Genomic DNA, 25,300 nt, shown 5'->3' with positions numbered 1-25,300 from the left:
TGGTCTCAAAAATATTTATTTTCTTTATTAATATCACTGTATTTTATTTTTCTATTTTTTAAAGGTACTGCCTTTTTTTTTTTAGATTTTATTTATTTATTTGACAGATAGAGATCACAATTATGCAGAGAGGCAGGCAGAGACAGAAAGGAGGAAGTAGGCTCCCAGCTGAGCAGAGAGACTGATGTGGGGCTCGATCCCAGGACCCTGAGATCATGACCTGAGCAGAAGGCAGAGGCTTAACCCATTGAGCCACACAGGCGCCTCCTGCCTTTTTTTTTTTTTCTTTTAAGATTTTATTTATTTATTTGAAAGCAAGAGTGAGTGAGAGAGAGAGCAGAAGTGGGGGGAGAAGCAGATGGACAGAAAGAAGTAGACTTCCTGCTGACCAGGGAGCCCATCCTGGGTTGATCCCAGGACCTTGGGATCATGATCTGAGCTTAAGGCAGGTGCTTAACTGACTGAGCCACCGAGGGGCCCAATGTCTGTGTATTTTAAATGACTGTACTTTCTACAATAGTTTTTAAAAAAATTTTTCAATTTATGATAATTTAAAATGCTTAAATAAAAATATCGAAAAATTATGTTGTACATCTGAAATATAACATTATATTTATACCTCAATATAAATATACCTCAATAAAATTATACCTCAATAAATTATACCTCAATAAAAATAATATAATAAAATGCTTAAAAACTCCATGCAAATCAGGTGCTTTCATTTTCATCTTTCTGTCTGTATGTAGCTGTAAGGCATGTCTAAGATTCAGAAGGATCTCCGGAAAGCACAACTAAGAGACCTCTCTTACCATAAAGCTCTTTGGACCTGGCTCCTTGGAACCTGGCTTTGAGCATACACTGAATAAACCCAAGTATGCCCTTGAGAATCTCACAAGGCCACAGCTGGAAAAAAGCCTTATTTAGATCACTTAAGCAGGACAGTGTCCTTAAATGATAAGAGAACACTGAGGCCCAAGCAGTTGAAAAATCTTGCCTAAGACATCATGGCTAGTTTACTGAGGGAACCCAGAGATGACAATTTGTTGTTCTTCATTGAGTTACCAGCTCTGTATCCCACACTATAGAGCACATGAAGCAATGGTTTATTATTGGTTCACTGTGCATCCTGGGATGTAATTACAGCTCACAAAAGGCAGAAAGATTAGAGGAAACAGGCCTTCTTCGGTCTGCAGCTGTGTTTCCATGGGTAAAACAATGTCGTGGTTAGAGGCTAGAATAGGGGAGGGACGGGAGAGGGAGCAGAGTCAAGTGACAGATTTCCAGTTGGCCACAGGCTGAGGCCTGTTGATCAGGAGCCTCTCTAAAGTGTCCCTCAGCCTGTCTACAGCAGCCAGGGTACTGAGCTGTCAGCTCTTCAAGGAAACTAGCAAGGCTGTTGCCTCTCTGGGATGGGGCAAATTACCTGGTCCCAACCAGCCCAAGCTGAAGAGTCTCTACATCAATGGGAGGAAGAGGGGGGAAAGCTACTGGAGGCGGGCTAGGTTTCATCTTATTTATCTCTATATCTCCAGTGCCTTGCATAAAATAGGTACTTAAAATATGTTTATTTGAACAGAATAACTAATTAGAGTCAGAATTTTGTGACCAGTCTACCTTAGGCAAAACATTTCTCTCTCTCTGAACCTCAGTTTCCAAGTCTGTCAAGTAGAAATGCTAATAATGATCTTTGTGGTATTGTTCTGGGATTGAAATGAGATTCTGTATGTGAACACCATTTGGGAACTCTAAAGCACTCTAAAATTTAAAGGATAAAAGACCAGAAAACTGCCTCCATATGGGAACCTTGCAAATAGGCCCAGAACAAATTTTGTTACTGGCATTCTTCTATTCCACAAAGTATATGCAATCGAAGTTTTAAGAATACAAGCATGTCTACTATAATGTGATATAACCATTCCTAAAAGCAACCTCATGTTTTCTACAGTCTCATGTCAAAATAATACAGATTGTGATAAAAATAGATTTGGAGCAGCCTACTCAAATCCTATACAAGTTTTTAACCAAATACAAACAAAACTATTAACAATCCAAATAAAAATACAAGCATGATTTTAAAGGCATATTACATTCCTAACAAATAAATGCTATGCTAAATACAAAGGCTTCAATGGAGGGAAGTAAGAAAATGTTGAGGTTGTAAAGTTATGGGGACAAAAGTAAAATGAACTGAGTGTGGGGCTGACCATTAATAAGCCCTTCCAAGAAATCACACATGTGGAAAAAGTAAGCCAAAAAGAAGAATAGAAGGAGAATGGACATTGCCACAGACTGTATTAGTCCATACTTGTGGTGTCCAACTCTTAGTGTACTTGGCATTCAGATGCTGGTACTTGGTGGGAAAACTGTATTATAGTGACATGTATTATAGTGACACCATTGCCCTATGTATGCCAACTATGTATGAGCTAATTTTATTACAGCAACAAGTATGTACCTGAACAGAATAACTTTATTTTTCTTTTAAGAGATTCAATAGGGCCATTTTCACTCAGAAGGGGGGGAGTGGTAGAGCAGAAAGTAGCCTAAACATATAGTTTTTTAATATAGGCTCCGGGATCCCATGACAGATTTCCCACTTTGATCCACTGGATATACTTTGAAGAGCCAAACTAAATCTAAACTAAAATCCCTAACTAAACTAAAATCCCTAAGCAGTCTAGAACTGCAAAGTAAAGGCAGTCACTTGTAGTCTTCATGCTACTGAATGCTACCAAGTTTACTGAACCTGAGTTTAGTAAATTCACCAGTGTATAGCAGTATATATAAATAGAGTTTATCTATTTATCAACCAACACTTACTTATTCAGTACACACTGATATAAAATTATTCTCCTGTAGTGACTGTAATTGGAGTAACAACAAAAAACACACATGTGCGTGCGTGCACATACACGCACACAGTAAGTGCGCAATCAATACAAAGGGTATATTTCATGGTATAGATATTAAGGATTATATAGTTAGACAAGAGTTTCATTTGTTCATTAAGTTAAAGGTCAGAGAATTTTAAACACATCTACCTTAGACAAGGGAAACAGGAAGAATGTAGCAATACCCTATCAACATATGTTCTTGTCACAATCAAGCAAATGGAAACTGAGATAATATTATAGGTTTCTTATTAGTTTTTATCTGATTGATCTTTTGGACTCAGCTCAAAACCCAATGCTTTAAATGTTTTTCTGTGGCAGGGCTCACCAATTGTCACCAAACATCCATGTGCTCCTCCATATTTACCAGTCTTCCTTGCACGTAGGTGGGAGCCACGTGGGCCATTTCTGGTAAATGAATGCTGAGAAATGATAATGTGTCCCCTCCGCCAAGGCAGTGCTGTTTCCTACCTACACCTTTCTCTTCCCTTCTGCTGTGATTTTAGAGGTATGTATTCCTGATGGCATAGTACAAGATGGAGTGGGACCATCCAATGCACACTGGACTGAGATATATGGAAGAAATAAAGTCAGTAGTAAGCCAATGATATCTGGGTTCTTTCGACAGTTAATTGTGTTTACCCTGTTATTACTCTTGCATAAAGCTTCTGATTCCTAGATATTCTCAAAATACAACAGAATTAGAATTTATAAAATTAAAATTAGAATCTCTAAATGGTGAGAGATTAGATGCCCTTCTAATGTACATGTAAATGCTGGATGCTTTGGTAAGGCACAGAGGATTGAGTTGGTTTCTTATATTACTATGGCAAAAAGAGATGCCTTCTCTAATTCTCAAAATTCTCTAATGGTCTAGGCATTTCATTACTTTCAATTTCTTTCTGGAGGAAGGAATCACACAAAAACATTCTTAAAAGACATTGTTTCAGGTGATTGTGGGAAACAGTTATAAAACACCAAGGCCTAAACCAAATGGATTTAATCCCTGCAGGAAATTCCTTAGAACACAATGGCTCAGATGCTGTCAGGTAAGCCATGCTCTTCCAGGAAATTCACTTCCCAGGAAATTCACAAAATATTCTGGTGCAGCAGAAGGAAATCCTGTCCTGAACATTCATGTAATGATGGATTTGAGTCCAATTTTGAAGCTTGCCTAACACAGAAAATCAATAAAGCATGTACACATGGATCCGGGTTAGAACTTCAAAAAGTACAGTGAAATGCAAGATGATTATACTGTGATTTACCTACTAGCAAAGCAACTGAATATACTTGGAAAACCACACTATTTTTTTAAACTTAGCAAGTTATGATGCTCAAGGAATAAGTGCATATACTTAAGGTTATTTTTATATAATTACTGATTAATAACGTATGGATGTATATTCATAAATTTTGTCCATCAGTAAGTTATCTTAATTATGCCTAATTAGAAAATGCACTCTATATTATGTTCTAGGCTAGGGGTCAGCAAACTGTCCTGCGAGCCAAACGCCACACGTTATCGGTTTTTGTAAATAAAGTTTTACTGGAACACAGCCATGCCCTTCAGTTAACTACTATCTATGGCTGCTTTTGCACTACAATGGCGTTAAGTAACCACTAAATAGACTGTGTTTCTGGAAAAGCTGAAAAAATTTACTATCTTGACCCCTTACAGAAAAAAAGGCTGCTGCCCTCTGCTACAAATAAAGCTGAAACAATCTTTTATAATATGCACACTGTAATTTGCATATGCAAAATACATCTTTACAAGTATTTTAAACATTCATGCTTGTACCAATTTAACCTCATGTAGTTAAACAAATCAAAAGCAAGAAACAGGCCGAAATTCTGGCAGATGAAATAAATGTTATTCTGATTGCATTACTTTTAATCTTTGGGGCATTAAAGCACAATTGCATATTTTTGCAGATTTCTATTATTAACCTAGAATGATATCTGCTTTTTCAAATCAGAAACTTAAGAAACTTTTAGTTTCTTTGAGAGAAAGATAATATCTATTTGGTAAGGACATAAAAACTTTAACATTCATTTTTTTTTAAATATTTTATTTATTTATTTAACAGAGATCACAAGTAGGCAGAGAGGCAGGCACAGAGAGAGAGGAGGAAGCAGGCTCCCTGCCGAGCAGACAGCCAGATGTGGGGCTCCATCCCAGGACCCTGGGATCCTGACCCGAGCTGAAGGCAGAGGCTTTAACCCACTGAGCAACCCAGGCGCCCCAAACACTCATTTTTTATTTAATTAAGTAAAAGCTCTAACAAAGCTTGCAACTCAATTCCCTTATAATAGGCCACGGATTTAACATTTATCAAACACCTTCTATGTGAGCTGAGTGCTTACATAAAGTTTCCATAATTTAATTGTACCCACATTTCAAAGTAGTATTACCCTCACTCTATAGGTGAGGCTCACAATAGCTCAGTGATGCCCAAGGTCACAAAACCACTTAGTTGCAGAATTCAGGTTTGGACCTAGTTCTCCTGAAACTAAGCCCACAGCAATTTTAACCTCCCCCCACATTCAGCAATTCTCGTGTATTAAATTCTGATTGACTTTTACAAGAAGTAAGAAAGCCAAATAAGGGAAAAAAAAGTTTTGCAAAGATTAGCATCTTACTAAGTTTGAATCAGACTAAATGTTTAATGGAAAAAATTCCACAGACATGATTTGTTAGTGGGTAATATTGAAAGCTCTAGAATGTGTTAGTTTGAGAGAGATTTTAAACTGTCTAAATTGATTCTAAATTGACACAAGTTTATCACCCCAAGAACTTGTTTTCCTTTTATGATTTTATTTTAATTAATTAACTAATTAATTAAGAGAGAGAAAGAGCTCATGAGCTGGGTATATTGGCAGAGGGAGAGGGAGAAAGAGAATCTCAAGCAGATTCTGCATTGAGCATGGAACCCCACGCATGGGCATGACCCTGAGACCATGACCTGAGCCAAAATCAAGAGTTAGACACTTAACCCACTGAGCCACCTAGATGTCCCTCACCTCAAGTATTTCTAATCTCTTTTTGCTTTTAGGGTGCTAATTCCATCCAGAGAAAGGAATCTAGCCACCAGGTGACACTACTTGAAAACATTACTTTGAAGAAAATCCCCATCTGCTGCAGCCAGTGATAACACAAATTATTATTACTATTACTATTATTACTTTTTTACTGTGGTTCAGAATAAGAGCTATTGCTGAAAGCCTTCAATCAGTGTTTTACAAACACGGAAGAAATCAGTCCTTCTCCACTCTTCCAACAAAGGCTCAAAGTAGAGCCAAACCCAGTCCTGGACAGGAATACACTTACCAGTGCTTCTCCCAACATCTGCCCAAACAAAGAACTCTCCTACCCAAGATAGTCAACATCAGCAGTGCGAAAGAGAGTATAGGGTTATTGGACACCAAGTTAAGTTTGAATTTTGGACAAAGGATGAATAACTTTTCAGGTTACGTATGTACCATTCACTGTTCTGCCTATCCTTGAAATCTGGAAACCTTAGAAATGTGGAAGACAAGCCGTTGTTGCATGCTTTATATGTTTAATTTTGGCTTACCTTTAAATTTAGATTTAACTGTATGAGAGTAAAAAACCTGATGGACCTTGTTGTTTTAAACTTTTGTGGCCTACTCTCCTTAGCTTTTGATGCCCAACATGAAATCTGGATATATTTGCTACCTTCTCTTCTTTCATGCTTGAATTTTAATAGCTGGGTTGAAAAATGATATTTAGGCTAAGGCCAGTGTATGTTGTGAATGGGGAGGTAAAACATCACCTTTCTTTTCCCTGACTTTCATTTCCTGCCAGAACTGAGTATTAGCCAGGAAAAAAGAAAGACGTGTCAGTGGCCTGAGGCAACCTCCAGAAGACCTAAGACTATAGAAGCCAAGCATTCTCTGAGTCCCTTGCACTTCCATCATACCTCAGGACTAATGCTGAATCTTGTTGACAATTTCCCAGGCTGAAAATTTAGGGACATTGATTTTGAGTATTTAAATGATTCATCATTTTAAATTTATCATTAAGGCTGGTTCTTAAGTGTTTGCTGGTGAATCAGACATCCATTCCAATATCAGGACCCCAGTAGAAAACTGAAGTCAAGAGCCACAAAATTTAGGGTAATTTTTCTTAGAAAGAATCTTTTTTTTAGGAAAAAAAATAGGTAAAAGGGGGAAAAAAGTTATACAATTATATAATTAATTTATATTAATTGTATGTTAATACAATTAACTAATTAATTATATAATTAATCAATCATACAATTAATTTATATGATTAGGTAATTTTTTTCCAAGCAGATACGAAGCCTGAAAAGGATGCTAAGATTTCTCCAATCAAATTGGCATCTTTGCTCTGATGAGGAACATAAGTGTCAAGAATTGTCTGACTAGACTGAGTGAAGTCGTGTTGGGGCTTCAGGCCCTGAAATCAGACTGACATGGTTCCAGCATGGGCTTAGCACCAGCTACTGGCTGCTTCTTCCAGCAAGTCGTTGAGCTAGGATTTGAACAATGCCAGTCTGGCTGCAGGGCCTATATCTGGACTGCCAGTACAGTAGCTGCCTTGGTAAAGGATTTAGTAAATGATCGTTCTCTTGCTTCCACTGTTCTGCAATGGTTAGTTGCCATTTTGTTGTTCTCTTGTCTCTCCACACACTCTTTCTAGTTGAGGAGAGGTGGAATTCCAGAGTATGTAGGAGATGGAGATGCAAATATACAGTGGCCCTTTATCCTGCTTTATGGTCCATGGATTATGGACATGTAACCTCTGGACAACCCATCTGTTACTCCTGTCCACTAGAGATTGTTCTCAGAAGCTCTGGTTGAGTTTTAAGTCCAGGGGATTAGATGGCTGTCTGGGGGTAGTGGTTTCATCAGCTGCATTGTCATACACAGATCATTTCTGTAGCATGGGTTTGATAGTGGCTTCCTCTCTCCTGAGTCTCCTCATTGTCCAAAACATTCCATTATTACTTATATTATCAAAACTACTTTCTGTTGTTTGCAACTGACTTAGAAATAGTGAGAGAACTGTGATTTGTTTATAACTTATGCATGGCTGGAAGCCCCAGATAAAGAAAACTGAGCAGTTGAGGAATGATATTCAAATAATTAATAGGTACTATAGGAATTAAGATGAAAATTAAGGAGGAAAAGACAACACATTGTTTAACCTAAGAACTAACATAAATTTAACTTGATTGGGAGTTTAATGACAGTTCATGCCTGATATAGAACCAGCCTCAGCATCATGGGGCTGTGTGAGTATCTACTGTCCTTGCAGATTGAGCCAGGACTGCCTAGTTGGGTGGCTAGTGTTCTCTGTGTGTGCACAGTGGTCACCTTGAGGAGTTACTATTCCTGGCATGAACTTCAAAAGTGAAATGTGCTCTTCTGTGTTCCTCTTCTTTATTGGATTATTACAGTTATACGGGTGAGGTTTTCACCTCCATTCTGTATGCAATGAGGCAGGACATGAATATGTATCTGAATATGAAGAAATGAAAATGTTACAAATGCTGAGCATGATCTGGCTAACCCATTTCTTGCTGAGGGTAACTCTGGAGGGAGTGGTTCCACTTTTTCTGGTTTTCACACCATCTTTGGCAGATGCTAGGAATTTATGATAGAAAGGACATGAAGTATTTCTTTTGCATCATACCTCCACAGCCGATCTGGTACTCCGGTGGTACATACAGTAAAAAAACAAAACAAAACAAAAAACAAAACAAAACAAAAAAACAAAAGGAAGGAGGAATTAAACTAAGTTAAATACAGCTCTTACTAATTTTCAGGTATTTTTCTCAACTCATATCATTAATGCCTTGCAACCCTATAGGGCAAGTTTAATCATTTTTCCCATTTTTCAGGTGGAAGCTCATAAATCTAAATTTGAGGATCACAAAGATAACATGACTTGCCCATGGTCATGGAGCTCATCTGTGGTAGAGTTAAGATTTTCTAGTTCAGGGTTAGTGTTCTTACTACCACTGCTGCCTGCCATCCGAGTAAAAGAAGACATTTAGAAAGTGGCCCATACTCTGGCTCAGTCAGGTAAGGGTCTGATTTGATTTCATCTCAGATGGTGATCTGGGATCCTGGGATGGAGAGACCCGCATCAGGCTCCCTACTCAGCGGTGACTCTGCTTGTCTTCCCCACCATCTGCCCCTCCCACTACTCATTCTCTCTCTCTCTCTCAAATAAATAATCGTAAAAAAGAAAGGCGGCTCATATTTAAATACCATCTTCCCAAGTGAGTGTAGCCAATTGTGATATCTTTCTCTTATCAACAATTTTAGCTATTACTTTCTGTACATCACATGATTTTGCTGTCCTGGTTCTGTCTTACGAAATTCTTGCATCCTAAGATTTATATGTTCCATCCTTCAAGAACTGAGATTCAGTTTCTCTACTTTTTTGTACCCTTCCTCACTGTTCCTAGTAACATATACACATGTAAAAGGCATCAATATTCACAAATTGGTCAATATTAGTCCTAACTGTGGACTTATTATATAGCAAGTCAATACTCAAAGGTATAGACAAATCCCTTACTGACATACTAAAGCTAAAGAAATAAATTCCACTCATCAACTTTTTGAAGTTGCCTTTTCAGTAGTGGAGACGATTAATCTACAATTTCACATGTTTTTCTATGCTCCATCTCTTTTTCTTAGCCAGACAGCTGACTGGCATTGTGGTCACAGAACATATTAAAGCCACCTTGGCTTTCTTGGTGATGACCTGCCATGGTTTAACCTGGCTGAAGATAAGAAACACCTGGGGAGATTTTTAAATGTACACATGCCTGGGCTCTTCTCCCAAGGATTCTGAGTCGTCTTTGTGTGGCACCCAGTCAGCAATGTGGGTTGATTTTAATGTGCAGCCTGGTTTGAGAACCACTGGCCAAACTGAAAGAACATTCTAGAAGAAATAAAGACCTGTGTTTTCTCATATCCAATTCTTCGGGACAGCAAGCAGTTGATAGGGAAGGAAAATAACAAGGAGGAAAGTGGCAGGACTATGCAACTTGGCATGCCATTGGAATGTCACAAATGATTCAAAAATATTTATAAACTTCAAAATTTTTGTGCACCTATTGAAAAAGTGCACACTGTTTCTCCCCTAATGCTCAGGTTTAAAGGCCCCAACAACTTTGAAAATATGGGAGTATTTGGCAAAGCATTCCAAATAAATGAGCCTCAGCTCTGGAATTTGCTCCTAGCAGGCTGCTCTCATTAACAATCAGCCAAACCCAAAATCTGGCAGCTTTTGGAATACGGCGCAAAATACATTCTTTTTAAACCTGAGAACCATTGAAGATTTATTTTGCTGGAAAGATACAACTTTTAAAAATAACGAGCAGTTATTGCAACTATACCAAGTAGAATCAGAGATCTGCAGGATCAACTACGAAATCAAGGGTCACCTGCCTTTCCTCATTCTACTGACGAAAAAACAGAGGCTCAAAAGAATGAAGTTATTTCCTCAGTCACACAACCTAACGGTAGGGCCTGGGTACATCCTGATCTCCTGACTCACAGGCCAGTTCTCATGTTTGCCCTGCCACAGCCACAGAGTCCTCTGAAAATGGCCAAATGATTTTTTCTGCTGTGATTCATTTTGGTTGTTCACAAATGCAATGTTTTTGCAAATGCTTATATATGATCTCCAGTAACTGTAGCAAATTGCATTCAAATTTACATTGTAATTTTTGGTACGTAACATCCTTTCCACAGTCTCAAGTACCATACTCTTGATTCTGACAGTTTCTCATTCATCCAGAAGAATATATGTGAACCCATACATCAAATGCAAATCTAAGAGTAAATCCATAACAAACCATTATCAAAAGGTCTTGTCTTTCTCTGTATTTCCTGTCTACTCACCCCATTTCCCACTGTATTTTACTGTGACTTAGAGCAAGTTTAGGAGTCAGATAAGGGTGAGGATAATTTCTAGAAAGATAAGAAAAATTCTAACACTTATTAAATCTCTCTTAAGTTCTAGGCAAGGAGTTAGGCCCAGAGTGAAAAATTTAGTATCTGAGTTTCAGTGATAACAGACTAATTAAAAAAAAAAATATGGCTACATTTAATGAGGCAGATAATTTTGCCTCAGCTCTGCATACTTCCCCACATTCCACATGTTACTCCATTTCCTTTCATTCAGTTAAGAATACCACTGAGACACAAAGGGTCAGAGTACTATTCCCAGAGTCATTCATTTTATTGTTCTTTTCTCTCTTCTGTAGAAAATTTCCTTTCTTTCCACTACACCCCATCCACATTGGTCATTTAGTGATAGATACTACTTAAGGGAGAAATTGTTACTACTTATTGAAGGTGTTTCCCTGAATTTTACACTGTGGATAAAATGTTGAATAAACAAAGAAGAAAGACTCTAGCAGGTCTTCCTACTGTCCAGCCTCTGGGCCTTTCCCCAGTGCTCCTCCCCAGACCTAAACGAGTGCCCTGTCACTTCCTTCTGGATAGCTAGCCAGCAGTCTGCTTTCCTTTCCCTGAGGTAGCTGCCGTCACCTCTCTTTTGGACATCCTCTCTTCCAAGAATGGCCGTGGAGTAGGACATAACATCCCATGCTCTCCCTCTCACCATCCCTTTCTTTGCTGTCCTTTCTGGATTAACTGTTTTGCTGTTAGTCATGACAGAGAAACAGGAGATAACAAAAACATGGAAAATATAAAGGTTCCAGAATCTCAAAGTCATTTCAGTCATGGTCCCTGATCCGTATTTCTCATTCTACTTGTGCCTTTTCCCCTCAGTTTGGAGGGTAGGAGGTGATGTAATCTCCTTTCGCCATGTTTCCTCTTCCTAGGTTTGTTGACTCTTTACTGTAAATATTTAACATCTAGAGAGCTTAGAGATTGCAGTGACCACTACGTAGGAGAAAAAGGTACCAAATAAATCTGAGGGCCTTTAAAGGTAAATGTCCTCAGTTCCCTTTGTCTCATCTCTCTGGCAAATAACAGAAGATCAATGTGGGCTTCTGGAATTTTTCAGTTTAAGCTCTGAAAGCACACTCCTCAGTGAAGCCAGCCTGAATTAAGAGCACCCTCTGAGTTCCTATATTCTACCACATTTCTTGTTCCTGCATAAACTGCAGTGCTATGATAGCTTGTTTACTGTCTGTTCCCCATCCTAGACTGGCTCTCCCTGTAAGAAAAGGACTGCAATCTTTTCTACTCATTTATATTGCTGGGGGCTGGTGGAGTGCCTGGGACACAGTAGGTACTTAGCAAATGGCTGTCAGAAGAATGAAATGATTCTCAGAAGAAGAAAGGTAGGAGGCAGGGTCTTTTTCTAGCAGAAGATGAATAGTCCTCCAAGGAATGAACAACTGAACTTCAAAGCTACGTCTGGGTCTCAGTGATGCTCCTGAAAGAGAAATTGCTTTGCTCCAAGATGAATTAGTTGATAAATAAGGAGGGTTTAAAGCATTCTAAGATCCTAATTCATTCCTTGTTTCTCAACCCTCACCACCTCCCAGTATGCACTGGTGACAAGAAAATGGGTAAGAAACTGGAATAGAATGGATCAAACAGGAAGGTGAGCCCTATGAAAAATTCCTGTTCATGTGACTTTGAACAAGTTACCGACCCTCTCTGGGCCTCAAGTTTACATCTATATCATGAGGTGAGTAGGCCAGATAAGTTAAGGCTCCTTACAGCATTAGCCTTTCATGATTCTAAATGATTCAGAGGCATGTACTACAATGTACTTTCAATCTTCTTCTCCTCTACCTAAAGCACTTCCCTCTAAAAAAAAGTGTGTCAACAGTACACTTGCAGAGGAAGAAAAAACTACAAATTATGGTCACAGGATCAATGAGGTGAAATACAAAATTAAAATGTTTTATATTTACAGAGCAATTTTTTATAACCATGTCAAACAAAAAGTTCTACTCAATGTTTACACTAGGACTTGATGAAAAATTCCAGACATAAAACTTCTGGAACTTAGACTTGAACTCACAGGACCTCCCATCTCTATCTGATAAATTTTATAACTAAAATCTATTGGAGTCTTTTCCTTAACAAGAATTTATCTTTCAACAATTACTTCAGTTTTATTATTGAGATTCTCATGGTTTAGGAAAACTCCAGCCATCTGGAACTATCATTCTAGCTAAAGATTTCTTTAAGTACCACTATCTTTTAATAGCTTTAGAAAAAAATACTTTTGAAAGACATTATATTTCCTTGATTTTTTAACAGAATACACAGAATGTAATTCAATCTTTTCCTCAATATGAACATCAGTTTCTAACACAGTAATGTCCTCATACTCCAGTGAAATAGTCTAAGCCCTAGACTTTCTTCTTTTGCTAATGCTTCAGAATCTACCTGAGCTGTCAACTCTCATTTCTCACCCTGGTGACCTCCGTCAGCTTGGTGAGGATCATCTCTCCCTGATATACAATGTGCTGATGAAAGGCAGGGAAAAAATTCTTATTTTTGCATATCCAAAAGTAGCATCATTCCTGCTACTTAAGACATTTTAGTATGTATTTTAATATGTGTTTGTTGAAATAATGTATGAATTAACATAGTAGGTTTAATTTTAGGTTTAGGTTTAACATTGTAGATTTAATTAACAGAGTAGGTTTAATTTTATTTTTTTTAAACAAGCTTGCTAAAACTGGGAGTGAAATAATAATAGAGACTAACTAAAGGCTTGAGGGGCTTAGTTTATTACATAGTCTTGTAACAGTTTCCATATACTTTCTAATTCTTATATTCTAGGTAGAGTGCCATAGGTTTGAGCTCCTGAGACTCATAAAGAGCTGAAAAATAATAGTGGTAGGTAAATAAAAAAACATAAAATGATTGCTTAAACTTTGGTTGATTATATAAAATTGTGTTATCAAAGAATTCTTCTATTTCTAGGCACATGTGATCTACTCCAAACATAAAAGTAAGGAATGAACTGGCATTCCTATATTTTTTAGGTTATACCTTGAGTAGGTACCTCATCACACCCACTAGCTATGTGATTTGGGGGAAATGATGTAACCTCTTCTAATTTCAGTTTTCTTACCTGAAAATAGTAATGACAAAATCTTTCTCATAGGAGTCTTCAGAGAGTTAAATAATTCATTCTAAACTATTTTACCATAGACCTGGCCCTCAATAAGTTTGTAATTACTTTTATTGTCGTATGTTGTCCATTCCTGGATTTGGGACAGTGAAGCCAACCCTGTGCGTGGCCAGGCACTGTGTCTGCAAAGACATTTTTCTCTTGGGCTTGCAGCCTGCCAGATAGAGTTCTGCCTCAGTCTTGGGTGTTCTGAACCAAATGTGGCACCCTAAACTTAAATAAGCTCTAAGTCCTTTAACTTTCTTTCAATATGGAAAGCAGGCATAGTTCCATTACACTAACATTCTAAATGATGGGATTTTAACGTGGGGAATGTTAAGGGCTGAAGAAAGGGGACTTAAAAGAAGGCAGTACTCCAACTCCGCACAATTTATCATAAATGTCACAAACTTTAGTGACTGGAACCTGGAAATATAAGACCTTTCCCATATTGATGCTGCTTATTACAGAATTAAAATATTCACTGTCAAGGGGCACCTGGGTAGCTCAGTGGGTTAAGCCTCTGCCTTTGGCTCAGGTCATGATCTCAGGGTCCTGGGATTGAGCCCTGCATCGGGCTCTCTGCTCAGCAGGGAGCCTGCTTCCCCCCACTCCCTGCCTGCCTCTCTGCCTACTTGTGATCTTTCTCTGTCAAATAAATAAATAAAATCTTAAAAAAAAATATTCACTGTCGAGAGCAAAAATGATAGCCTCAAATTTGTTTGCAACCGAAGTATTGCACACAAGAGTGCATCTTCCTTGAGTAAATGCATTAGTTTCACCTCAATTTAAATGAACAAATTCACAGTATCCCAGTTTCTTTCTGAGAGTTATTTATCACAACAGAACATACTGACATGTTTCTTAAAATACAGAGATTAAATACTGCAATATAAATGGGTTATCATACAAATGATTGCACTCAGAAACCTATAAAGAACACTCTACAATATGGATGAGAATACAGATGGTGATACTAAATCACTCCTAGAAAGGTAGAATTCTTGCTATATAAAGAAAAATGACAAATAAGATTTTATCATCTCTACTGCAGCTTAACAATTACTTTTTATCAGTGCTTTTTATAGTTTTTCTACACTAGCTCCTTACTGAATTTGGCCAATTTATTTTTCATTTTTAGTGAACTTTACCTGTTACCTGAGGTCTACCTTAAGTAACTCCTCAGATTGTTCCTGCTAAATACCAAGACCATTACTACAGATCTTATTTCCCAACATCTTAAGCAGCTGTACTGTTGACTTCTGAATCTTTTCTAAATAAGGCATCATTAATACACACTAGTATTATACTCGCATCTCAAACTCCCATTAGAAATCACTAGGACTTTTCAGTAACACTTTTACACTAAACTTCCAAACTACCAGTTGATCAGCAGTGTGCACAATGCATTAAGAAACAAACCATAAGAGACTCTTAATCTCAGGAAACAAACTGAGGGTTGCTGGAGGGGAAGTGGGTGGGTGGGATGGGGTGGCTGGGTGATGGACATTGGGGAGGGTAAGACTGATGAATCACAGACCTGTACCCCTGAAGCAGATAATACATGATATGTTAATAAATTAAAAAAAATCTTGATTAGCACTTGTCTAAAATACTACATCTCCTAGAATACATAAACTGAACCTCTGCATAAACCTTAAAGATATTGACACATCAGTATGAAGACAACTATTTCACTTAGGGTTTTAAGAACTTTATTTGAAGTTTTGATTCTTGTTTTACTTGGTCTTCAAGTCCTCACTAAAATTGCTACTTGGAAACTCATTTACTGAAAAATATGTATAAACAAAAGTATGGGCTGACCAAAATCAATTTTTAAAATAAATATAAACAAAACATTGCAAAATTCATGGCACAATTGTGACAATTGTGGTTCTGCAGGGAGTAGAAGTGTGCTGAGGGAAATCAAAGATGCCATGGATAGGGGGCCCAGGCATTAAGGGTCCAATAGCAGTAATACTGCTATAAACCTGGCCTGAGACAGAATTTGCTAATAATTCCTGTGCTATGGATATCCTGAAAAAGTCTCTTAAATTGAGTTATCACCCCCTACTATATCCTTTTTTTAATTGGAACTTTCACATACTAAATTTGTAAATAGAAAATTATAAATTTATAAATACTAAATTTGTAAACATACATGCATATTAAGACTCACTTAAAATCCATATACAAAAGTAATTTGGCTTTTGCCCCCAAATTTAGAAACTTATCTTAGGAAATTTCAAAACCCAGCTTCTATGTAATCAACACTTTGGCTCTTCTACTTGTATTATCTCTAGGACATTAAAGAGCTCTGTAGGGGGAAAAATAATTATCTGACCACATTAATTATTGAAATATATAAACACTCTGATGGATTTTATTTTTTTTAAGATTTTATTTATTTATTAGACAGACAGATCACAAGTAGGCAGAGAGGCAGGCAGAGAGAGAGAGGAAGCAGGCTCCCTGCTGAGCAAAGAGCCCGATGCGGGGCTCGATCCCAGGACCCTGAGATCATGACCTGAGCCGAAGGCAGAGGCTTTAACCCACTGAGCCACCCAGGTGCCCCCATACTTTGACGGATTTTAATAGATAATAGAGTCAAGGAACATTTAAAGAGATTATCTGTTTCCCTATGCTTCTGTGCCTGGCCTTTTCCCCTAGCTTTACTAATTCTTGCAAGGCCATTTTTTTCTCTCTCTGGGATTTCAAGTTTACTTACATGCTGACAACTGGTATATCATTAACCTCAGCCAACTGCTTTTTCTTGAACTTCAGGCCTGTGTGCACAGTGAACAAAGGACCTTCTTTTTTTTTTTTTAATTTAAGATTTTATTTATTTATTTATTTATTTATTTGACAGAGAGAGATCACAAGTAGGCAGAGAGCCAGGCAGAGAGAGGGGGAAGCAGGCTCCCCGCTGAGCAGAGCCTGATGTGGGACTCGATCCCAGGATCCTGGGATCATGACCTGAGTCGAAGGCAGAGGCTTTATTTAACCCACTGAGCCACCCAGGCGCCTTCTAAGGGAACTTCTTAGCTAAGGGACTGAATGAATTCATTCTGTCATTCACTTACCACCCTTGCCCCCGCCAATATTTTTGAGCATCTACTGTGTGCTAATGTTCTTAGCATTAGGGATATAGCAATGAACCTAACAAACCATAGTCCTTGCCCTTGTGGAGTTTCCATTCTAGACAGATGATAAACAGAACAACTACATTATAGAGAAAACTAGGACAAAGAAGGGCTTAGAAAGAAATCATGGAGAAGTTATCTTTTTTTAAAAGACTGGTTTGGAAGACCTCACAGAGGTGAACTTTTAGTAAAAACCTTAGGAGACTGAGTGAGTGAGCATACAGAAATCTGGTGGAAGAGCATTTCTGATGTTCTGCAGACATCCTCAATTTTTTTTTGAGAGGGAGAGTTGGGAGGGGGGCAAGGAGGAGCAGAGGAAGAGAAAGAATCTTAAGCAGTCTCTATGCCCAGCATGGAGCTGGACTTGGGGTTCAATCTCACCACCCTCAGATCATGACTGAGCCAAAAATCAAGAGTCGAATGCTTATCTGACTGAGCCACCCAGATGCCCCTAAAGATTCAGAACTGAATTTAATGTTTTTCCTTGCAAGTCAGCTTCTCTTCCTGTATTTCCTGGTTTGATTTTGTTTTGCTTTTTGAATTGTGCCATCATCTCTCCCACATTAAAAAGAAAAAAAAAAAATCCAAGACTTACCCCTACAGTCTACTCTTTAACTCTGAACAACTATCTGTAGTCTATGTCCTTTTGATCCTATCTCTTCATATTGCCTAGTGATTTTTCATTCCTGTTGCAAGGATTATTGTTACTGTTCTTGTTCAGGCCAAAATTGCTTTTCCTCAGGGTTTTTCTAATTTGCATTCTTTTAACAAGTGCTCTTGCCTCCTCCAATTCATCCTTGATACTGCTGAACAGTTATATTTGTGAAATGCAAACATGCCATTCTCCTGCTTAAACTTTTCAGTGGCTTCTCATTATTGTCAAACCCACTCTTTATTGCGGCATGGAGAGGGTTTAATGTGATTGGTATACTTACTCTGCCCCTCTCCTCTTTCCAATAACCTCTCTGGGGTTCTTCTCACCATTTAGGAGATTTACTGGCTCCAGCTCTATAAAGTTCCTCCTACAAGTGACCCTTCCAACACTGTGCTCTCTTACACTTTGTACAAGTTGCTTTTGTAATAGTGATTTGTTTTCATGCTTGTCTTTCTTAAACCCAGCATCAAAGCAGGAACTAAAATCCAAATGGATAAATGTAAACCCTTAATAATTGGTATAATACAAACATAGATGCCCCATTTCCAGGATCTGGACACAGGCAAATGGTTTCTTTCTCCTCACTCAGAATCACCTTAGAAATACCTATTCTACATGCAATTCAACATGTTCTGATACTGAAAACAAACATCCAATCTTATTTGTTTGGAAAACTATCTGATTTAAAAGCACAATACTCCTTTCCCCAGTAACAGCTCTTAGTTAGGGGAATTCACATATACACCATTTATCTGTGTACTTTTATTTTTTAGCAATGAAGGAAATTTCAGTTCCAGAATACATGAATCACTTCTGTTAAAGATAATTTGAGGTTAAGAGAACTGCTCACAGGGATTAAAAAAGGAAAATAAAGTTAACAACAGAAAATAGGTAGAGATAAGGGAAAATTAGTTTTACAAAGCCACTGTAGTGCCATCTGGGTGGAAAAAGATCCAACTCATATGTAAGAGAAAAATGAAAATGAAATCCAGAATCAACAATCCAGACATAAAAACTAGCAAAATAAATAGAACATATAAATGAGGGACTAAGAATAGCAAAATAAACTTGATGTATTTCATGCCTAGAGTAAAATGAAACAATCTGCCAGCTTCTCATTTATTGTCCTGGTGCGGGGCGGGGGGGCAACAAATCTTTGTTTACAAGTACCTGATGGTAAATGGAAATTTACAGTACAACATTGCCTTGACAGGTGTTTCCATTTGTAGCTAAGTTGTTCCTTATTAATGAATAGCAGTTGAATTAGACATTCATATTAATGAATTAGACTACTGAATATGACTTCCAAAGACTTATGGTTCATTTTGCTTTTTAGAGAATAGTAAAAAAGAAAAAAAAATTGTAATTTTTAAATTTTATATGCTATCACTATTTTGATATTTCATGCTATACATATATGAGGAGTTATACTCTTGACAATGGTACAGAATGTAACTTTTTTTTTTTTTTTTTTTTTAGAGGGGTATCAGGGGGAGAAGGACAGAGAAAATCTTAAGCAGGCTCCATGCCCAATGCAGGTCTCCATCTCACAACCAGAGCTGAAATCAAGAGATGGACACTTAACCAGCTGTCACCCAGGTGCCTCCAGAATGTAACTTTTTAAAAACACGAATTCTTGAAGATATTTTAAGTACTCTGTAGACAAAAAAATACACTATTATTTTGATTTTTACAGATAGTTAAGCTGAATACTGGCCAATTAACTCTGCTGAAATCAACCTTGAGACTCAAATGTTTTTCCTCTATGGCTGGCAACCCCAGCCAGAGATTTTTATTAGTACAGGGAGAATAAGTTCCTGCCTATGTTTATCAGATTTTATTATGCATAGTAATCAACTGAAGATGTTAAAATATAGACTGAAACCCAGAAGGCCCAGGATTGATCCTGGATTCCAGTTTCTGACAAGCTCTTAGGGTCTTAGGAAAAAAAAGTGTACAGGAAATGGAGGAAAGGGATCATTAAACACCATACAAGGACACTATGCAGAATTAAAATAAACAGTTGAAACTAAGGATGATGAAATACTGAACGGCTTTTCCTCAGAAAAAACTAATTTCAAAGTATGATATTTGGGATTTTATGCTCTATCCCAAAGAATATAAGGCATTCTTATATATACAAAATGTTTTTAAGTACTCATAATTTCTATATAAATTATCCTAATTAATAAAAATGGTAGTACATGGAGATTATTTCCTTTTCATTTATTGTTTAGTTTGAACACGTCTTGCCCATTACAAAATACCTAGTGTGACCAAATACATGAGAAATCCATGTAAGAATCACGAAGTGCCTTGCAGCGTTCTGTCAGGATGCTACGATATGTAACAATGGGGACACAGCTCGTCTCAATTATAAGGTCCGATCATTAATCTTCTTCAGAACTGGAATCATCCTCTTGGTCAGAGAGCTCAGGGACAGGGAAGCGGAGAATGGCAGCTACTCCAGTCAGCTGACTGAGCTGTTCCCCTGATACATGAAGACTAGAGAATATCCTAACCGTGCCCGCATTCTCTTTCACACTGTCCACAAGCTTCACATACCGGCTTCGTGTGGCGACATCCTGGTGCCTGAACAGCTCATCGCTGATGAGCAATGTGTCAATTGCCATAGCCTCATTAGCCTTCTCCACCTGCTTGAGTCCGTAAAAAGCTCGGTCAGGTTCATGTTGTAGCATTTTATAGAAGTCATCCAAGGCCTTTACTTCCCCAGCAGCTTTAGTGTCTGAAAGGCGGCTAGCTACAGAAGGGTCACAAAGGGCCTCCTTCAGGGAGTACTTGTGTCCAGAGGAGGCATGTACCTAGAATCACAATTACCAAAGTCAGACAAAAGAATGTCTTCGAGTACCCATTAATCAGCCTGCAAAGACCTAAAGCCAAAAGCACAAAGGCGGCTTTATATGTTTGAGGACTTAAGCAAAGTTTACTATGTAAACAGGCTGTTTAACAACTTTCATTTCATTACCTCACTTACAATCGCAGTCCAGTCAACACTTTCTCCTCCTGCACTTTTCCCAGTTCTAAAATTTAAGAGTCGTTTATACAAATCCCTCTGCCCACTCTTAATTATCCTTGGATAAGATTTTTACCTGAAGAAACTTGGACCGATTTTCCAGGAGCACTTTGTTGTCGGTCTTCACTGCTTGTTGAAACATGTAGTCGCAGAACTGCTCCCTCACAAATCCCGGGCTGGCCACCAGGATGCACTTCACAACATCGAAGTTTATGTGGCGCTGGATAGCCTGGACCACCTGTTCATAGAACCGCTCCAAGGCCCGGTCATGCTGGGAACAGTTGCCTTTCCGTTTTCTTGGGATGTTCACCTCCACCTTGGCCCGAGTGAGGGTCATGCTGGGAGTGACTAAGCAGATATGGGCGAGGCCTTCCTGCATCACCACAGCGGCCACATCTGCACTCCAGGCTGGGTCACAGGCCTGCTCGATGCGCTCCAGAACCACACTGTCCCACTGCTTCTTGGCCAGGGTGAACTGGCGGTTGGGCTCCAGCTCAATGGTGTGGTATGCCCCCATCTTGACATACTCATTCTCTTGGATGTTGGTTCCCTTAACCCGCAGCTGACAGGCTTGAGAGTCAAAATCGATGGCCTCCACGCAGAGAGTGAGAGTAGTGCGGACCCGGTTGCTTCCTACACTGCCCGTGGAGGACTCCGTCTGTACCTTGCGGATGGTGGAGGCGCGCAAGCTGTCGCCCACCTGCACTAGATTGTAGGTGTGCCACATATCCTCAGGTTCCTCGGGGACTAGGGTCACCTGGCCCGCATTATCTTTCTCAATGTCCTTCCTCACAAGCTTCATGACCTCCGCGGGGGTTCAGAGGCAGAACAAGAGGAAAGGAGAAGGGCCTCAGTGGGAAAGGGACAGGGAGGGAAAAGGGAGTCTAGGTCGGGAAGGGGGCGGGGTCCGATTCCTACAGGCACTTGCCTGGCAGGAAAGAAATATCCTAGCTCCGACTCAAGCGGCCAAGGGGAACACTTACTCTAGCCCTTCTTTTCCTAGTCTTCCGGCACACTGCGCCAGACGCGAGCAAGAGACACAGCAGCAAACACAGCCTTCTCCGGCGTTCCAGCACCCAGCACGGACCCGGCGGCTGATGCAATGACGGCGCATGCTCAACCCGCGTTCCACCTCTCGGCGCACATTTTACGTCCCCAACGAAGAGGCGGGGTTGCAGTTTGCGGGGGCGCAGGCGCACTAGGGGCGAAGTGCGTCCGAAGACTAAACTGAGAGGAAAGTGCTTAGAATCTTTGGTGGCGAGTTACTTATTTTAATGCTGAACTTGGACTCCTAAGTTTTCTCTTCCAAACCTCTTTGTGCAGAATCTGGGAAGTATGTGAGTGCAATCACCCCCGCCCCGCCCCCAGCTTCATGAAGTTATGACTGCCCCGGATAAATAAAAAACTTAACTAAAAGGATTTCTCAAAATTGCAGGCTTGGCCCTAAAGTTCTAAACTGTGCTTCGCTTATCAGCACTCAGACGCTACACGCTTGTTGGAGTTGGCATTTCCAGAAACGGTTTCTAAGAACCACTGGTCAAGGTGGGTCTGGGCTCAGAGCAACGTACCCAGCTGTTTTCTGTGCTTAGTTACCCTGTCTGCGCGATCTGACTACCCAGATGTTAAAGCAGTGACCCCAGAGAGAAAAGAAACCATCTGTGGAATTCACCCCTGGGTGGACCGCTCAGTTGCTTGGCCTGATGTCCTGGGAATCCCAGAATCCAAAATTGGCAGTCTCTGCTTTATGCAGCTCAGTAGCCTGTGAAATGTTTAGGTTGGGGATTGGGTCGCAAAAATTTAGGGCCCGATTTTCACTGCCTAAATTGAGTTGAAGATATTGGAAGTGGAAAAAATCTGATGTACTGGGACCAAACCAGCTGAATGGCTACAAAGTTGATTTTAAAGAAAATCCTTAAGTCACTTAGCATTTTTATAGTGATAGGGGATTGAGACGTGAGGATTGCCTCTTAACAAGATCAGTGAATAGAAATAGAAAAAGCCCACCAGAATTTCCCTGAAAGTTAAAATGAGATGGGGCGGGGCGCCTGGGTGTCTCAGTGGGTTAAGCATCAACTTCAGCTCAGGTCACAATCTCTAGCGTCCTGGGATTGAGCCCCAGCAGGCTCCACGTGCTCAGTGGGGAGTCGCTTCTCCCTCTTCCTCTGCCCCTCCCCCTCCGCTCCTGCTCCTGAGCTGGATCTCTTGTTCTCTCTCAAATAAATAAAATCTTAAACAAAACAACAACAACAACAAAAACCAGAGGAGGTGAACAGAGTAGTCCTACTACCTACATATCTTCTCATTCTCTTTCTTACTTGCATATGGCACTGAAAGGGAATCTTACCACCCAGAACTGGTGAGACCAGGATGAAAGGAAGGAATCTGACTTTGCCACAAGTCTTGACACTGATGCCTCAATTATCTTCCTCAGAGACTCTCAGGAGACACAAAAATCCCTTCTAAAGCGCTAATATAAATTAGAGCCATTGTTTGTTTTGTGACTTCTCTCCCTCCCTCTCTCTTTACCTCCTTTTCCTATTCCTACCACACCTTCCTGTCATATTGAATGCCTTCCTAAAGTTTCTAACTCTGACTGCCTTCTTCCACTTCCCAGAAGACCCAGCAACTTTGAGTAAGGAACCAATTGCCCTAAAATGTGAAGATGGCTTGCCTCTCCAGAGGACATTTCCTAACCAGGAGAGAGAAATACTTTGAGTTGCTCCTTGATCACCTAAGTAGAATTTACTTCTCTTCAAAGTCTGATAAAGATTAAAAACCACAGAATCACAGTGGCAGGCATACAGTAGGATGTTAGTAAGTGTTAAGTTTTTCTTGAAGAGCTATCATTTATTGAATATTCACCAGGTCCTTTCCTATACTCTTCTAATCCTCTTCTCTAAATATTTGTTATCCTCATTTTGTAGTAAGAAAATGAATTACAGAAAAATAAATGTATTCAAGAATTTTATTCTTCCTAAGCTCCATTACAGTGGTAAAAGATCAATACGAAGTTTAATACTTGTACAGCAAGAGTCAGCAGACATGAGTCATGATCTTTCCAGCAGATTATAGCATCTTTAGTTAGGTCCCCTAACAGGTACAAACCTGAAGCTTTCATTCTAAATTGTAAATCAGGTTTTTGATGCTGTCTCTCTCATTTGATAACCCTTATAAGGTTCTAATGAGATTATGATACTTTGTAAACTGTAGAGTTCTACAAACACATGAGATACTGTGGTATATCTCTAAGAATGCCTGACCTGAAGCTAGAAATCTAGATCAGACAAAGCAAGGGGCAAGGGCTCACACTGACATGATCATAATTATTTAGTCTTAGAAAAATAACTGGTTCAGTAAGGTTGACTGATGGATAATCTGTTGGGTATCATTAATTTATACTACTATCTATTCTCCAGGGAAAACTTAGGTCAGCCCTAGTACATGAATTCATGTATCTTGTTGGTGAATTAGATTACAGTTCTTGTTGCTATTATAGTGGTATGTTAGAAATGGTTTGTATCACAGCAGCAGGAATTATGAGCTCCTGAAGAATGGAAATCTTGTTTGAATACCCTAGGCTTAGTGCAGTAAGGGCTGTATAAATGTTCTTGTTCCTAGTATTTTCTTTTTTTTTTTTTTTTGGCAAGACTTAACTTTCCTGCAACATGTACTAATCTTTTCCTTCCTCTGCTTAGAGCACCTTGGAGGCTCCTCCCATCATTGCTTCTTTGCTTGTCTATCCCTTTTTCAGACTGTGAACCTACCTTTTATTTGTCTATGTTCCTGAAACCCAGCACAGCAATTGTTATATAAACATAGTCATCATATGAAAGAATGCATATTTTTTAGTTCTCCTTTAATGCAGAACTTTTAACTTATCTATCACTGGCATCTTAAAATTAAGAAAACATTCTGTTTTATAATGTTACTAGAATTTTGAAAAGAAGATTACTCTTAAGATTCGTTTCTAAAAACCTATTTCAATTTTTGAGATACCCATGCTTGGGTAAGAAAATGATTATTTCAAACACATCTTACTGAGGAAAAGAGCTGAAAATGTTGTAAATAATGTATAATTACAGTTTTATTATGCCTGTTTAGAAAATGGTCTTTGCAGAATAAGTCAGAGCTCTGATTATGAATATCTAATAATAAATGCAATCATTTATGTAAAGGGAATGTGCTAACCTCAGGTTGTTCAAAGATGCCCATGTGACCACCACAAGCAAAGCTAAGTGTACAGTTGGGAGAAATATTCAGCTAATTCAGGCAAAAGGGGGAAAGGGACAATTTTTGGTTTTTGTTTCTTATAGAGATCTACTATTTGGGTAAAAAAATATTTGCACATAAAGTGAATTCTTAATACCAACCAGTGCATATATTTTAATCTCCTTTAAGACTTAGTTGATTTTTTAATCTTCCTTTTAAATTATAGAAGACTTTAGATAAAAATTA

The 25,300-nt window shown here is 38.9% G+C and overlaps 2 protein-coding genes across 2 annotated transcripts in view; both read right to left on the bottom strand.

Annotated features, from left to right (window-relative positions):
• ITGA1 (integrin subunit alpha 1) overlaps positions 1 to 25,300 on the bottom strand; it is a 158,198-nt gene that overhangs the window by 127,617 nt on the left and 5,281 nt on the right. The window lies entirely within an intron of this gene.
• On the bottom strand, positions 20,023 to 22,056 carry PELO (pelota mRNA surveillance and ribosome rescue factor). The gene is made up of 2 exons (XM_032851454.1): positions 20,922 to 22,056; positions 20,023 to 20,633 (listed from the first exon to the last, which is right to left on the bottom strand). The coding sequence occupies exons 1-2, from the start codon at positions 21,645 to 21,647 to the stop codon at positions 20,202 to 20,204; spliced, it is 1,158 nt and encodes a 385-aa protein (XP_032707345.1). The 5' UTR covers positions 21,648 to 22,056; the 3' UTR covers positions 20,023 to 20,201.

The sequence above is a fragment of the Lontra canadensis genome, unplaced genomic scaffold (assembly GCF_010015895.1).
Source record: "Lontra canadensis isolate GAN:19392208 unplaced genomic scaffold, GSC_riverotter_1.0 scaffold5, whole genome shotgun sequence".
NCBI lineage: Eukaryota > Metazoa > Chordata > Mammalia > Carnivora > Mustelidae > Lontra > Lontra canadensis.
The sequence above is the reverse complement of the archived record's forward strand: the minus strand, read 5'-3'. Positions and strand labels throughout refer to the sequence as shown.

Coding starts and splice junctions, on each gene's coding strand:
- PELO (XM_032851454.1), bottom strand. CDS start 21,647: ATGAAGCTTGTGAGGAAGGACATTGAGAAAGATAATGCGGGCCAGGTG. Junction 20,634..20,921: donor ATCGGTCCAAGTTTCTTCAG/GTAAAAATCTTA, acceptor TTGTGATTCTAG/GTACATGCCTCCTCTGGACA.